The sequence below is a fragment of the Bacillus rossius genome, chromosome 1 (assembly GCF_032445375.1).
Source record: "Bacillus rossius redtenbacheri isolate Brsri chromosome 1, Brsri_v3, whole genome shotgun sequence".
NCBI classification, from domain to species: Eukaryota; Metazoa; Arthropoda; class Insecta; order Phasmatodea; family Bacillidae; genus Bacillus; species Bacillus rossius.
In genome coordinates, this window is record NC_086330.1 from 97,536,869 (window position 1) to 97,552,944 (window position 16,076).

Consider the following 16,076-nt stretch of genomic DNA (forward strand, 5'->3'; position numbering starts at 1 on the left):
GGTTTGCGCGGAATTCGTTTACACATTTATACGTTGATGTTAAAAAAATAAACTCGAAGAGAAAATTTAATACATAAAATGAAAAATTGCATTTATTTCCACAAACTTCACTTCACCTTACTTCTTCCTAGTAATGCTCACTCTGTCCCTTGAACTTTGACAAGTGTTTATTTTGTGTGACTAATCTTCAAGGTCAGACAGTAACCTACTGCTGCACGAGGTGGGAGGGGGGGAGAATTCCGCGCGGTCTATCGGCAGGGGGTGCTAGTGGGGTGCGTACAACACAGGCACAACTACTGTACAGTCCGAGAGAAGAGTGTTGTAGGCAACTGACATATAACAAATACAGTGTTGCAAAAGTGGATATTTTTTGAGTGTTGCAAATTACTTAAAACATCTAAATTTATTTTATTTTACAGATTAAGTTTCATACTAGCAATTAGCAAAATCTGAAATTTTTCCATTGAGAGATTAATGGTGATTTTAATCAAAATAATAAAGTCTAATTCAAGCGACACTAATGATTACAGAAAAAATTAAGTAATTGATTTATCTCTTCCATAATAAGTTATTTTGTTGGACATTTTGTACAGATCATATCAAATACAATTCTTTAGGGAAAAAATGGATAGTTAATAAAAAAATAGTATCCAAAAGCACTGAGTTATCAACTTTGAAGTGAAATATTTTGAGAATTATGATTTTTGAACATAAAATAACTACAATTTTAAAGTGTCCATGCACAACTCTTTTTCATGGAAAAATAACAAAATCTGTGAAATATGGCCTTCTAAGCGAGTCTCCTGTGACTGGCCACTTCTTTCTTTGTGTTTTTTTTATTGGCTCAGATAATTCTACATGATCTAAGCCACAATAATTGTTAGAGTCATCATTATTTCGAGAATTAAATGGTTAAAAATTAGACTTGAAGCTCATATAAATCTTTTTCACATTTATAATTGGACTGCAGTGCTCTTACCAAATATTATAAACAAGGCGAATAAATGGTTCTCCAATCACGTGTAACCCGCCAAATGATGCAACATTGTTATCGACTAAATGAGATTACGAAAATGCTTGATTATATTTAGAGACCCGTGAATTTCGCGGATTCAATGACCTCCAGGATAGACTTCAATATCCTCTACACACTCGGGCAAATGCCAACTGTTCATTGGCTGTTGACTTGTGAGCCGTCTCGACTGGGTGGCCTGTGATTCGACATTTCTATGAGTGAGGGTCTCTAATTGGCCCTCAGTCCTCCAGATTAACAGAGAACCAATGACAGAAGCAGCACTAAGGTATAATTATTTGAATTTTAGCATAACACGAAATGAATCCGTGAAATTCACGGGTCTCTAATTAAATTTAGTTTAGCCTGGACTGAAATGAACCTGCGAAATAATCGTGGCTCTAATTATCAAATAAGAAACACAACCGTAGAAGATTTTGAAGTTTAGCCTGTCATGAAATGAATCTGAAAATTGTTATGATAACGTAAAATATATTTGGTGTTTTTAATTAAGTGACATCCAGTGGAAAAAATTATATATCTTTGATTTTGTAAAGCACTAGCTAGTCCAGCCGAATTTTGTTGGTAAAATATAATGCGCAGAGACCGGAAAAAAAATTGTGTTTTCATTTCATCATATAGGCTAAAATTGAAATACTTTTACCACTGTTCTGTTTTTTTTTTTTTTTTTTTTTTTTAATTGGCTCAGAGTCCTTCAGGTAAACGGTGGTCCAATCACTGAAGCAGCTTGAAGGTGAACGAGTTTGGAGTCTAGCCTACCGCAAAATGAATCTGCGAAATTTTCCGGTCTCTAAGTATAGCACGCATTCGATAATCTGGATAATGTTAGAGTTATCTCGTCAAACACAGGATAAAAAAAAAAAAACATTCCTTCGACCGTTTGTACGATTTAAATATTTACTCTTGTTATCTCACTTTCTGCTTCTCCGTCCTTGAATCTTACATAATGGATGCAACTGTCGAAGCAAAACATTACTGGCATACATTGTTTTGATTTACATTAAACCCTTTGTCGATGTCAGTATCACTGAACCCGATATCAGTCATTCCGTTCCTTCCTGAAGTCTTCATTACTTTCTGCTGTTGACACTTATATACTTCTGAATGAACCTAATCCTTTACTTGCATTCTCTTTAACTTATTCTGGGAGTTTTCAGAATTTCCTTTAATCCTTCTTTGCCCTAAACCTAATCATCACTCACCCTCACCCTAAACCTATCATTTTTCTATCATTTATTATTTACCCGAGAACTTTCGTAGTCACTATAAATGTTAGTTATAACACGTGGGCTGAATGTCGGCCGTCTGTAGTTGGAGAATGCAGTGTTGAGACGTCCGCCGACACACTTACTACACTAATTTATTTATTGCAACGAGAAAAAAAATACAATTTAGTTAAACCATAAATGCATAAAATGCATGCATGCTATGGAAATTGCTCACTATCAATAACAATCAGTGGCGTAGCCAAGATTTGTGTATGGGGGTGTTAAGAAGCATGGCCCCTCCCCCCCTCGTATTAAAGCGGGGGGTCCGCGGGTCTTCCCCCGGGAAAATTTGGATTTTAAGGTGTAAAATAGTGCTATTTTAGCAGTTTTCGGTACTTAAATTTAAATATTGTAATTGTAAAAAATTTATTAATTTTAATATGAAATTTGTTTGAGGGATGAATAATAAATTAATTAAAGATTTGGGGAAAGGGGGGGGGTGGTTTGAACCACTACCCCCCCCCCCTGGCTAAGCCACTGATAACAATCAAAGGTCCAGTACATTGTTATTATGTGGAATTATAACTTGTCCCAAACAGGAGCGTATGCAAGAGAAAAGTAGGAGGGAGGGATATATTCCCTTGAAATCCTAAAAAAATAAAAATTTCATTCAAAACAAAAAAAAATAATGGAAGGAAATTAAAAGCGCCAGCGGGAAAGGTGGATCTTTCCCTCCCCTTTCCAAACCAGAAAGAAATTCTGCGTACGTTCTTGATCCCAAATGATGAAATACAGTGATGCAGGTGTTTTAGTTTTAATGCAATCATCTTTGGGAGTTGGGAACATTATGAGGCTTATATAAACAGAGAAACCATACACATACACACTATTCCACATGCACCGACTGAGCAAGTGACCTTTTTATCCACGGAGAAGAAAAGTAAATCGTAACGCAGAATCGATATACTGAAATCGAGTGACTGAGAGAGTCGCAAGGTTGTAGTAGTATCGATAGATGAAATACTGTGTCATGATTGGCTGTGGTCGTTTTGGTGAGTGGGGGTTGCGTGGATTTCAATGGTAGAATTGCGTGTTTTCGGCTTTTACATTTTTTAGGCGAAACTAGAATTTTTACTGTAGCATGTAGCGTTTTAGGAGTCTCATGAGTTTTGTCATTTGAAATACATTTCTCCTGGTGATATGTCTTCCTACGTTCCCGCTATTGTGACGGTATTATTTGCTTGTCTTCAAACAACAGCTGTAAATGGTCGTAAGTACTAGTGGCAGTCAAACTGGAATGACGTAAAAACTTTTAGAATTATTGACAACAACTAGATGACATTCCCACGCTATTACCTAAACCGAACTTTTGGAGGCCATTTATTTAGGTCTGAAATATTATCTTTTAACTTACCTCGAGAAATAATAGAACAAGCAACTTTCCATTTTGACAGTAGTAACCCAAGAACATTTATTGGTTTTCAAGGTTACTGATGCTCCTGGAATTTCATGAAATATTTTTAAAAATTATTTGATATTATTCAATGTGAAAGTTTAGTTTCAGGTAATAGTGTTTTTTGTTTTGTTTTGTAGTAGGATCTAGTAATTCTAACATTTAAGTTTGATGTTTAATGACAATTGAAGGTGTTATTTATTTATAATACTCAAGTTTAAGGTTTTTATGCAATAAATGAAGGTATTTTTTCTCCAGCAAATGTAAAATATCAAACTGTAAATGTATAGATATGTTTAAGACTGTAGGTTATGTACGTGTAAACTTGTTGGTTTGCTGCAGAATGTGTAGCTCTCCCTAGTTTTGTTTCTTAGGTAGGCTATAATTAAAAAGAAATTTTTTAGATATTATACTACAAAGTGGGATATATTTAACAAATTAATTTATAGGCTATGTTGGTGTGGGAGTTTTGTATTATTTTTCACACTGTTACATCTTTCCAGGACAATTGCATTTTGTTTATGATCAAAAATAGATTTTCTTTATGATAAATTTGAAGAATGTACATATTTCACCTCAATATAAATATCAGGCAGCATTTATTAGCTTCAATGTTTAAGATTATTAGACATATAAAATGAAGGCCATCAATATAAATGGGTGATTAGAAAAAGTAAAATAATTCTTTACTGGACAGTCATATACAAACTATTCAATAAAGTTTTAACCAATGAGTATATCTAAGTTAAAGGTACTAATTGACTTAACTGCAGATATTTTTGGTTATGTGCTCAACACATTTCGCATTAAAAAAAAAAAAGTTTTTAATTATTTTCCAATTGAAACATAAAAAAAAATATATCTAATGGAAATGTATTTTTTTGAATTCAATACCTCGATACTATCACATAGTAGTAAACCTTATTTATTTTTTTAGTGTTAGGCCTAGGTAACTGTTTAGTTCAAGGTAATACTTGGATATCACTGCTTTTTAGAATGGAAAGAAAACAAATCTGAAAAAATGTTTTTCACACACTAGACTTATCCCTAAATTTACTCCGAAGGGATGCTTTCGTAATTCCTGCTGGTTTGTGAAAAAATTAAATTTTTATATCTTTAATTACAATGCATGTGCTTTTATGCTGCCACCGTCATTCATTGCTAACACCGGAAAAATAGGAATATATGTTTCCCATATACTTGAGATATTCCTGAATTAACCTTGAAAAAGGGTTTCTTGATTCCTACTGATTTGTGAGAAAATAACAGTTTATAGCTTATGTTCAAATACCTGCGAATTCACTCTATCGCCGACATTCATTGTTTACCAGTATGTTTTTTTTTGTAGATTTTTTGTGAAACTTTAGTTAATGTAAGTATATGTTGTAATAATAAAAATTTTTTAAATAACTTCTGTATTGCAACTGTAAGGAATTTTTTATGCTTATATTTCATGTTTGTTAATTTATTAGACTAAGTAATTGCATTACAAAGTGTTTGTTTTGTTACATTGCATTTAAAGTATATACTATTTTCAGTCATGTTTTAATGGACGAGTCTTAGGGAGCGTTCAAGTATTACGTAACGCAATTTTTTGATATTTTTGACCCCCCCTCCCCCCTATGTAACGCGCCGTAACGTTTTTCTGTACCCCCCCTCCCCCCTAGTAAAACGTTACGTAACCCCAAGTGACCATTTTTACCTAAAAGTCATAATTATGTGGCGTAACGTACCGGAATAAGTCACTAAAATACCTTTGTTATTGTTTTAATCGCGTTAATGTTATTTATTAACATTTGAAATTTCTTGTTTTTAAAAGCAAGAGCTTTCTAATGATTTTTTTTTGTCCTAATAGATTTTTACTACTCAATCCTACATTTAGCAATCATAAATTTAATTACGTCGTTTTCCTGACTTGGCTCTGTCATTACACATTTTTTGCTTTATCCGCCCTTGTTATTCTCATGCATTCTCCTATTTTAGCATTTTACTAATAAAGCTATTAAAATCAAATAACAAATTTTATTTCTAATAATTATTTTTACCTTTGGCAATGCAATTACAAACATAAAACTAACTGCAATAAAATATATTTGTCAAAATATAATCGTATTTAAGAATACGATTGAACGAAAACTAAAAACATTTAAAATAAAATTAGTCATAATTAAAATAAGTAGATTGTAAAAAAACAATTCAGTTGGAGTTTTACTGCTCCTCTGTCCATGGGTTTGCCAGCCACTCAGATTCTTTCATTACTGGCATCCGGAGAGCAGACGAAGAGGGTTCCGGAATTGTTAACCCGCTTGCATCAACTTAGTCTTCGTCGAGCCAATCGGCATCCTCAGACGATGTTTCACAGCGACGCACAATGCAGAGAAGCTCATTTGCCCTTCTTGCAGCAAGTCGCTGTGGCCGTACTAAACTTTCACGAAGGTCTTGGGCAGTCTTGCCATGCATGTAACGATTGTGCATTTGCACACTCTTGTGGGATGCAAAATAAACCTCACAGGTTGAACATATTCGGTTCTTTAGGTCGGATTGTACTGATGGGCAAAAGAAATCGTAAGGCATCTGCTTGAACCCTTCTAGAGCAGGCGATAGATCAACAGACAACCTCACAAGAAGTGGCAAAAACTAGCATTATCCTTTATCTGACTAGGTACCACGAGCTTGTTTGCGGTTTGAAGGATTGGGCAGGGTGGCGGCAGGAAATTTTCTGGAAAGACAGATTTTAATGCACTCTTCAAGTGGGAACAGCAGGATTCATCTGCGCATTTAATAATTTGCAAGAAATATTGTGATTCACGGACGTGAGTGCTATACCACGCCATATTAGGTTCTGCTGAATCCTGCAAGCTATCTTCAGGGTTTCTATATTCCGCCGAAACATCGTAGTTGTCAATTTTCATACAGTCGGTCGAGTGCTTGGATCACATAAACGAAAAGGGTTGCCATCTTGGGAGAACAAAATAAGAACAATTCAATCAGGAATCCCCGTAAAAAATAAACGAAAAGGGTTGCCAACTTGGGAGATTTTAATTCACTAGTTTTTTTATTAACCTTTCAGACCAATCGTCTTTCGTACCACAACATTACTGTTTTGATGAGAGAAAATCTCACACATAGAAAACAGTGTATTTTGAATATCAATACCTATATAATTTCTAATATGGCGATTGGAGTCTACGTTGACAACCGAAGTATAACGAAGCCATCCGAATAGCGGTATTTTTTTGTTTTAACTACTTTACTGGAGTGACGAGAAAAACTATCACAGCTGTTGATATATATATATATATATACGTGTGTGTGTATGTATATATATATATACATTTGGAGTTAAAAAAACAATATTCATTAATCCTGTGAAGCAAGCAAAAGCAATTTTGTGAAGGTAAAAAAAATAAAGTTATTATGCCATTTGAAATTTTGAAAGAAAAAAAAGTTTTAAAAAATGCATGAAAGAATCTGTCTCTACGCGACCGTTCTGAAGGGGTAAAAAAATAAAAAATAAAAAAATAAAAAAATAAAAAAATAAAAAAAAATACAATGTGACGTAACGCGTAGGTCAAACCCCCCTCCCTCCCCTGTAACGCATCGTAACGTTTTACAAGACCCCCCCTCCCCCCCAAATTCGTTACGTAATACTTGAACGCTCCCTTATGGGAGGCAAAAATTTGAATAGAATTGTTAACGTTGTTCATTTTCTATGAGGAATACGTGCTGTGCACTGAAGTAGCTGACACATTGAATTTTATAGTATTTACAAAAAATTCTTTGATTCCATCCATTATATATCCTGTGTTTGATATGGCTGGTGTTTCATGTATCCCAGTGTATTCCTGTATCCTGAAGGCTTGATCATGATGGCATGATCCTGTTGGTTTGATCCTGATGGTTTGATCCTGATGGTATGATCCTGTTGGTATGATCCTGATGGCATGATCCTGTTGGCTTGATCCTGTGGTACATGATGCTTGCTGTTTCAATTCAGTACATTGAAAGATCCTGATGACATGATCCTGTTGGCTTGATACTGTGGTACATGATGCTTGCTGTCTTAGTTAAGAGGCCTTGTCAGTAAATGTTTATTTCCAAAATTCTGCTCTAAATCTCTCTCTTTTAACAGTGAGATTTAGTGGCTTTTTCAACCGAAGGAACTGTAGCCGCAGCGCGTGAAAATGCCACTATACCCTCATCACAGGATTAGTGGGAAGGTTGACAGCTCCAGCTTACTCGACGAAAAATGTAGCTGGTTCCTCGACAATCTGAGAGGATGACAATATGACCGGCGGCTCACTAGGAAATTGCGGATGCAGGGATTCAGAGTCAAGAAACCTCACATTTACAACTGTAGTATCAGTCGTATCTAAAAATTTTAATACTTTAAACGTATCGGAATACAATTAATCTTAAAACATGTGGTAATTATTCTTTATCTGAATGTAATATTCTGTGAAAAATAATGTTAGTTGACATTAAAAAGAATACGAAATTCATCATGTAATGCTATAAAAGGATAATAACATAAATTCATATGCTTAGATAGTGCATATACATTGCACACAATCTAAATACAATCTCACTTAAGTCAGACTAACTAATTTTTTACAATGCACCATCATACAGTTTAACAGAGGTAGGGGAACCTCTTATGGATGTTGTTTCAAAGATTTAATATTTACAAACATCACTATTTATCTTATTATGGTATGTATCTTTATGAATACGAATTTACAAAAAAAAATATTGAATTGATTACATTACACTTTAACATTTTACACAAGACTAAAACACTAACAAAACTTAATTTTATATATTGCTGTAGCATATTAGACGACGAAATAACTCACAAGACTAACATTAAAAGGGCTGCATTACAAATTTACTTTAAGAGGTGAAAATATCCTTTAAAGATATTTCATTACCTCATTGATTACACAATACTGCCGTTAATGTGATCGTAGATATAAAGTATTGAAATATATATTCCATTAGGTTTATGTAAATATTTAGAAAACGTCATTGCTTATAGATGCTCATTATTTAAATAATAAAGAATCTTTTACTTTAATGTACTGAACAAACAAAATATTTATAAGTTAATAAGAATAAGCTTAGTTGAGTAACATCTTCAATTTGTATTGAATTCAATGTACATATCGAAAATCATGTAAAATGAATGCAACTGATTGAATTCAATATATATTTGATCTTGTGAAACGGCCATAATGGTGATGTAGATAATTATAGATGCTCACATGCATCGTGAGAGTCCGTATAAAGCCTATTACAATTCTATAAGTATACATTAAAATGCTTTTAAAATAGACATGTGTGATAATATTAAAACTTGTTTAAGTGAGATCATCACAAAAAAAATGAAAATCCTTCAACAGTAAGTTATGTTTAATAAGATTTTAACAGAACACACATACAATAAGAGAATACTAATCATGCCACATAATTTAACACAAAATACACATTCCAGTAGGCGCTACATAAAAATAACTTTTATTTTTATGCTGATAACTCTGCATTGTTTTATATATATCATTATTTCTAACTTTTAATATTCTCTACACATTAACTGAAATTACTTATTTACAGAGTCTTAGCAAATGTTGGTCTGTACCACATACAGTTCGTACGATATCTCTACGTAAAACACATATAGTTCATTATTATTAATTTCAATTATATTTCCATCAACATAATTAAATTAGTATAGGGCCTAGGTTGGTCACTGTTAATTTATTGAGTACTTCTGAAGTATTTTCATTGTGAGTTAACATACATACCAAATGCCATTCTTCCAGTAAAGTTGCAAAGAAGACAGCAAGATAATATAAGTATGTATGTAGTACCATATTTTAAACCCCTATTAAATGAATAATAACTAAATATCTTTTCTGGACTATTAAGTAATATTTTTATTACTGTTATTTGTAACTGAAATAAAATGACAACTAACAAATTAGTAAAATATATAATTAAGTGCGATATAGTGTGACATTTGTCCTTGGACGGCAAACGAATATAATAAAATGTCTATGACAATGTTAACTTTTCTCATTATTATGGAAAGAAACAAAATGGGCAGATAAGCATATTTTACGCTGACATTTAAAAATGCTCAATTCAAAATGAACATTCCCTAGCAAGAAAATTTATTTTGTATCACCACAAGAAATCAAACTGTGGCGTAGCCTAATTCATAACATCCTTCGTACAGATTTCTTGGTCTGCTTTTCTACGCAAGAAGTTTTCGTTTTCTCCTCTTTTTCTTTAATAGCTTGAAGGATGTAAATTGGGTTCCTAATGGGCATCGAGCGGGAATGCCTGGGGTCTACTAATTCAGGAAGCATACAATCCATATACATAAGTTTTTCTTTCATCTGACAATTCCAGAAATTATCGTCTCGATAAATTTTTCTATTTTTGAGCCCAATGGAGTCCACAGACAAAAAATACAGTACAATTCCCTGGTAACATGAAGCTGACCCTGAACTTGATAGTAATAAGCATGCTTCTTGTTGATAACATCAACATGTGTTTTATCGTTTACATTCCGGAATGTGAATTTTCTAGATAGTATAGCATCGTCAGGAGAAATTTCGTTTGCTGACGATGGACACTTAACTTCAACAAGGCCATCAGAGTCAACAGTTCCATCCGGGGTTGCACCTAAATATGAAAGTTCTGGGTCTACAAATAGTCCACATGGTTTGATTTTGACTGAAAGTATTTTCTCAAGTTCTTGAATGGCGTTCATTTCATTTTCTCTTCCCCACAACATGGCATCGGTGTCGAAATCATGCACATCAGTTTATGTCTATATTCATTTTTAAAATTTAATTTGAAATTTCTTATAACTTTATGCTTGACGTAATATAATTTTCTTGTTTAGTGTTTAAGTACCTGCTGTTAACATAATTCTTGTAAAAACTGTATATCCAATTTATTCTTTGATATTTAAGATATTTGGGATGCAGATTATTTCAATAGAATTTTGCAATTAACACTGTAAATAAATATATTTAATATGGTTATTTTGTCAAACATCATTTGCACTATATGTGATTCAGGATTACCACTACATTTCATAATTAAAGACAGTGATTAATTATGGAAAACACTGACTACTCGATAATTTAAACTCAGTATTTACAAACATTATATTTTATTTTCGTAATTGACTGTTGTGCTGAATGTGACTAATTCATTCGCCATGCCACTGCAATATTATTGAAAACACACGATTAGCCTTCAAACAAAATAGTCTTCACGAATGCTTCTGCAGACGTAGCATGACAATCAGCGTTTTGGAAGCTGTCGGATGTAATTTAGCAATATACCAGTCACACTCTTACAATAAATAAATTTTGTATCTTACATTTCATCATATAGTTTAGTTGTGATACGATGAGACGTTTCAAAAATCATTGAAACTGTTACACGACTAGTACTTTTTGCTGTCAATGATACAGTTTCCTGAGTTTTACGATTTTGTTAATAAAAATAGGAAAATTTATAGCACATATCATATCTATTCATTTCGATGTACAACAAAACGTTTGTGATATATATGTTGAAAGTAAAAGACAAAATTATTTTTTTATGGGGAACAAGGTGGCACATTCGCATTTTGGATGTGATAGTGATCTCAACATAGAAATTTTGAAGCTATTCACCACGTAGTGTTTTTTTGTTTCAATGTAAGGAAATATAATAAATGAGATGTCGGAATTCATCCATTAAAATAATTGCACCATGTCAAATAGTTACAATTACAATCCCTGCTTCAGAATTATCGGAAATTATACAATCTGCGTGCACATCATCACTGTTTATACTGTTATTTAAGATTCATCATTGGGCCAAATAAAATTTTCAATTTGATCATTCAGTATGTTCAACAAAATAAATGCTAAATCAACGAAATAAAAAAATTAAATCTCACTACAAACACTCACACACTAGGATGACACTCCGAATTGTGTCAGTGACAATAAAATAAGAGGCAGTACACATATTATATTTTCTTTGTTGCCTGTTGTTCCTATGTTCCTAACCTTGTTTCTTAGCCATTTCATTAACTTCAAATATATCATGATAAAACTGCAATTAAAACACCAAAAGAGTCTAAACTAATTTAACATTGGATTATTGTGGGCAAGGGAATATGTAAAGTAATTTCTCATGATAATAAACCTAGAGGGTAAAACTATTCTCAGCACTGGCATTCTGCACACGACATTACATTATGGATATTGCTTTTAATTTAATTTGTACAAGTTTTGGGCGATCTCTTGACTATCTTTAATGTTCGTAGCTGATGTTGACAATTTACTATCTATTACTTAATGTTAATATGATAAAAAACTTACTTAAATTTTACTTTGCATCTCCATTTCTGCAAACTTTCCCCTCTGTTTTTCTTTCTTCTAGTTGAAATAAACACCCCACTCTTGCTTGATAAACGACGGTTTTTCCCTGTATAAAAAAACACCATGATTTTATTTCTTCCCGATGACAAGCAAAAAAGTTGTATGGTCGCGAATAATACATTCGTATGGCGTCACATCAGCGGAATATTCCCTTAGCATAAATGTGTCAAGACTGTGGCACTTGTGGAGAAGTAAACCTTCCCTCGAACACAAAAACAAATGAACGAACAGCTTTTTTTTTTTTTATGGGATGTGCAGTCGGAGACCCCTGGGGTGGTTGAAGGGTGCCGGGGCCATTGAAGGGTCGGGGAGGGGGGGGGGGTGAAGGGTGACAGGTCGGTCGCCAGACCAGGTAGTAAAAGTTCAGGGGCTGAGGATAGAAAAGGCCTATCTCCAAATTATTAAGTATAAAAGTTGTCATGTAATAGTTAAAGACTTGATTACACCCAGGTTTATAAACCCATCATGATCATGAAGACACCGATCGAAAGGTAATGTGCAATACATTTGAATGGCGTTTTCAGTTTTTGCTAAATAATTATAAATATAAGTAAAATTTCAATGTATCTGGACAAATCAAAATATTGATAATATCATTTTCATCACAGAAATAATATATGATATGATAACTAAATTTTAAAAAAGCGGTTATGTTAAATGTATTGTATACTTTCAGTAGGCAAAATTTCCGGCCCCTACCTCTTATAGACTTTGAGAAAAACTGCCTTTTAAAATAACATTGATATAGATAGGAGCACAAATTTGTGACACGGCCTCTTAAGTATGTCGAAGAACCTGCACATGATAGAAATTGCTAAATAAGAAAGTATTACAATTATAGGTTGGAAAAAATCCTCTTTATTCGACTTAACAATCAGAATTCATTATTATATAAAAATATTTTTTTCAAGTATAGGGTCTTCTGTTGTACTGAATTATTGCCATCAGGATCTGTCAACGTATTCAACTAAAACAGCAAACATCATGTACCACACGATCAAGCCAACAGGATCATGCCATCAGAATCAAGCCTTCAGGTTCCAGGGATAAACTTCAATATATGAAATGGAAAAACTAGTGTATTTTTAATTCTCCGTAGTTAGCCACAGTTGTGCTTAACAAAGAGAGACACAATTGCGGATATACAATGAATGGTGGCGTCTGTGTGAAAACACAGGTATTGTAATGTAAGCTTTAAAATGCTATTTTTCACAAACCAATAGTAATTAAGAAATGCTTCCCTTCAGGGTAATTTTAGGGTCAAGGTAATGCTCGGGCAAAATTTTTTGTTAGTAACTTATTTTCGTTATTATGTATTTCATACAGCCTTCTTTTTTATCTGTAAGTAATCAAAGAAAATGAATAACATTTGCTGGTTTTATGTTACTATATAATTTATTACAAAAGAACCTCGCTAGTTCGAACTAATTGGAACTGAGACCAGTTTTGATTGATGAAAATTCATATTACTAGGTTTAATTCATTGTTTAATCTTTATACTTAAGTCTATATAGGGTAGAAAATCATAATTAGTTCTAGGTAGTACAGTATTACATATATATTGTTCAAATAACAGTAAAGTACATAAATACAGTACTATGTTCTTTACTATAAATTGATTATCTAATAACATCTGTAAGTATATTTAATTGATTTATTGTTCACTTATTTATAAACTATGCTGTGTATTAAAAAAAACTGTACATGAGTTTGTTATTGATATTTAGGTACTCATTTAAGTACATTCCTCTTACCAATTTCGGTTTGGATTATCTGGGTTCTCGGACTAGTGGGGTTCAGTCTTACAACTTTACACTACCTATAGCTCTATGTGTTATTTTCTGGGAATTCAGTTTTTATACCTATAGAAAAAAATATTTTACGAAATCAAATGTTTTATAAGTTACTTTGTTAGGTACTTGTTAAATCTAGTCTAATTATCATTATAATTATAAACAGTATGATAAATAAAAAATTAAATTACCATACTTTTTTGGGGTCTGTTAATTTGTCTTAATGCTGCATATTAACTTAAAATTAATCTGTGTGATGTGGTTGTAAAATTGACTGATCACAAATCAGGTTAGCCCTCTGATGGACTGAAAACCAAAATTATTTCTTGCAATTGGGAAACTTGACGGATGTTGCAGTGAGTTGGATTTTATTGGGGTACATACTCCTTCTCACCCCACCTTTTCACTTGGTCACTTTATGCTCCATTCGCATCCTCTCCTGTTCATCTATAATGACCTTGATGTGGATGAGATTTGAAGCCCTAGCTCATTCATTCGTCAAAGATTGACTGTGTTCTGATCATGAGATGGAGTTGTGACATTTGAAGTCAATACCCACCCACTGTAAAAAAAATTAATGGCCCTAAATATGAGAATGAAAGAAATTTGTTCCATTAGGTATATGCTCAGTTGGGTTGGCAGTACTTTGAAATTGATGACTGCTATAATTTTTTTTGTTTTTTTTTGTTAATGTTTGTTTGAATAAAATTATAGTAACCACAACATTTATATTTTCCCAGCAAGGTAAAGTGACTGCAGGTCACACTAGGCTCATGGCTAGAGATGTTAGTTTTCCGGAAAAGTAGTTTTGGGAAAATTTTCCTAAGAGTTATTCTATCACAGATACACACAAAGAAAATTTTATCAACTGTTCTATACAAACGTAACCAAATAACTAAACAAGTGATCCAAAATGTTGTAAAGGAAGACAAAATGTTCTCTACATATTAGCATACGCCATGGTTCTGTATCTAATTTTTACCTTTATTGTTTTTTATCTGTACTGTAGTATAATTTTTACATAATATTTTACGTCTGGTACAAAATGTTTGTAATAAAGGATAAATACTAAACACTACACACATGCACACACGCACACTCTACAGCCTAAAAAGATTGTACCTATGAATATACTTGGAATATCATTAATGCTGATTTGGGTGAAGGGGTAAAAGAAGTTTTTTTATGATAGTTTTTTTTGATATTGGGGGGGGGGCGATATATCCCTCATTTCCCCCACCCAGGGTATGCCCCTGATTGTACTATTATCTATTTATTTCAACTTAATTCTAATTATGTAAATTAATGTTGGAATTGGAAAAAAGAAAATTTTGCAGGAAAATACATGGTTATATTTTTCCAAAAAATTTTCCCATTCACATCTATATTCATGAGTTAACCAACATAGTAAAAAAAAAGAATTATTGACGTAGCCATATCAGTAAAATGACACTGTATTGAAGAAAAATTATTTTGCAGTCATTCCATGTTACTGTGCTATCTAGCAGTCAAACAAACATTCAACCCACTACTACAATGATGGCCATTGTATATTTAACTTTGAGATCAATGTACTCAGTTCTAAATGTTTTGTGGTTTGACCCAATTTTACACATGGTTTGTACCCTCTAGTGCAATCAAAGTTAAGGACTATTTAAGGACCCATTTACTTCATCACCTTTACCACTATAATGCGGTAAAAAAGTATTTGTAATATCACAACATCCCTGAAGAAAATAACAATGTTAAATAGTAATGAAAAAAAAATATTTCCTTGGTTAGTTTAATTCTTACAGATATGCTCCTATTGTCCATAATTATCGCTGGAACACATCATACTAACCTAAGCATTGTATCCATCCGAAATTTGAAGCTGTAACAATTAATTTCATCACTTTTACATTTACTTTATAAGTTCAAGGAAAGACAGCAAAACACATGTTTTAAGTTTGTAAGTGAGATATAAAATAAAATAAATGAATTGAAATTTTTTTTATAAAAATCTAATCAAGTGGCTTGAAATTTGAAAACTGTACTGCACATGTGCAAAGCATTGTTTCCTGCCAAGTCAGAAACAAAAGAACATTAATATTTCTGAAATTTATGCATTATTTACATTCTATTAGTCTCTATTAA

At 32.8% G+C, this 16,076-nt stretch overlaps 1 protein-coding gene across 7 annotated transcripts in view; it reads left to right on the forward strand.

Annotated features, from left to right (window-relative positions):
- Window positions 1-3,268: 3,268 nt before the first annotated feature.
- The window catches only part of LOC134540557 (TGF-beta receptor type-1), a 107,452-nt gene continuing 94,644 nt past the window's right edge, over window positions 3,269-16,076 (forward strand). For 3 of the 7 annotated variants that reach the window (XM_063383396.1, XM_063383382.1, XM_063383376.1), the window contains exon 1: window positions 3,297-3,511. In XM_063383396.1, the coding sequence (XP_063239466.1) occupies window positions 3,442-3,511 (70 nt within the window). In that variant the 5' untranslated portion in view covers window positions 3,297-3,441. Of the gene's footprint in view, window positions 3,512-16,076 lie in introns of all 7 variants that reach the window. The other 4 variants (XM_063383389.1, XM_063383405.1, XM_063383420.1 and 1 more) reach the window with 3 other exon arrangements.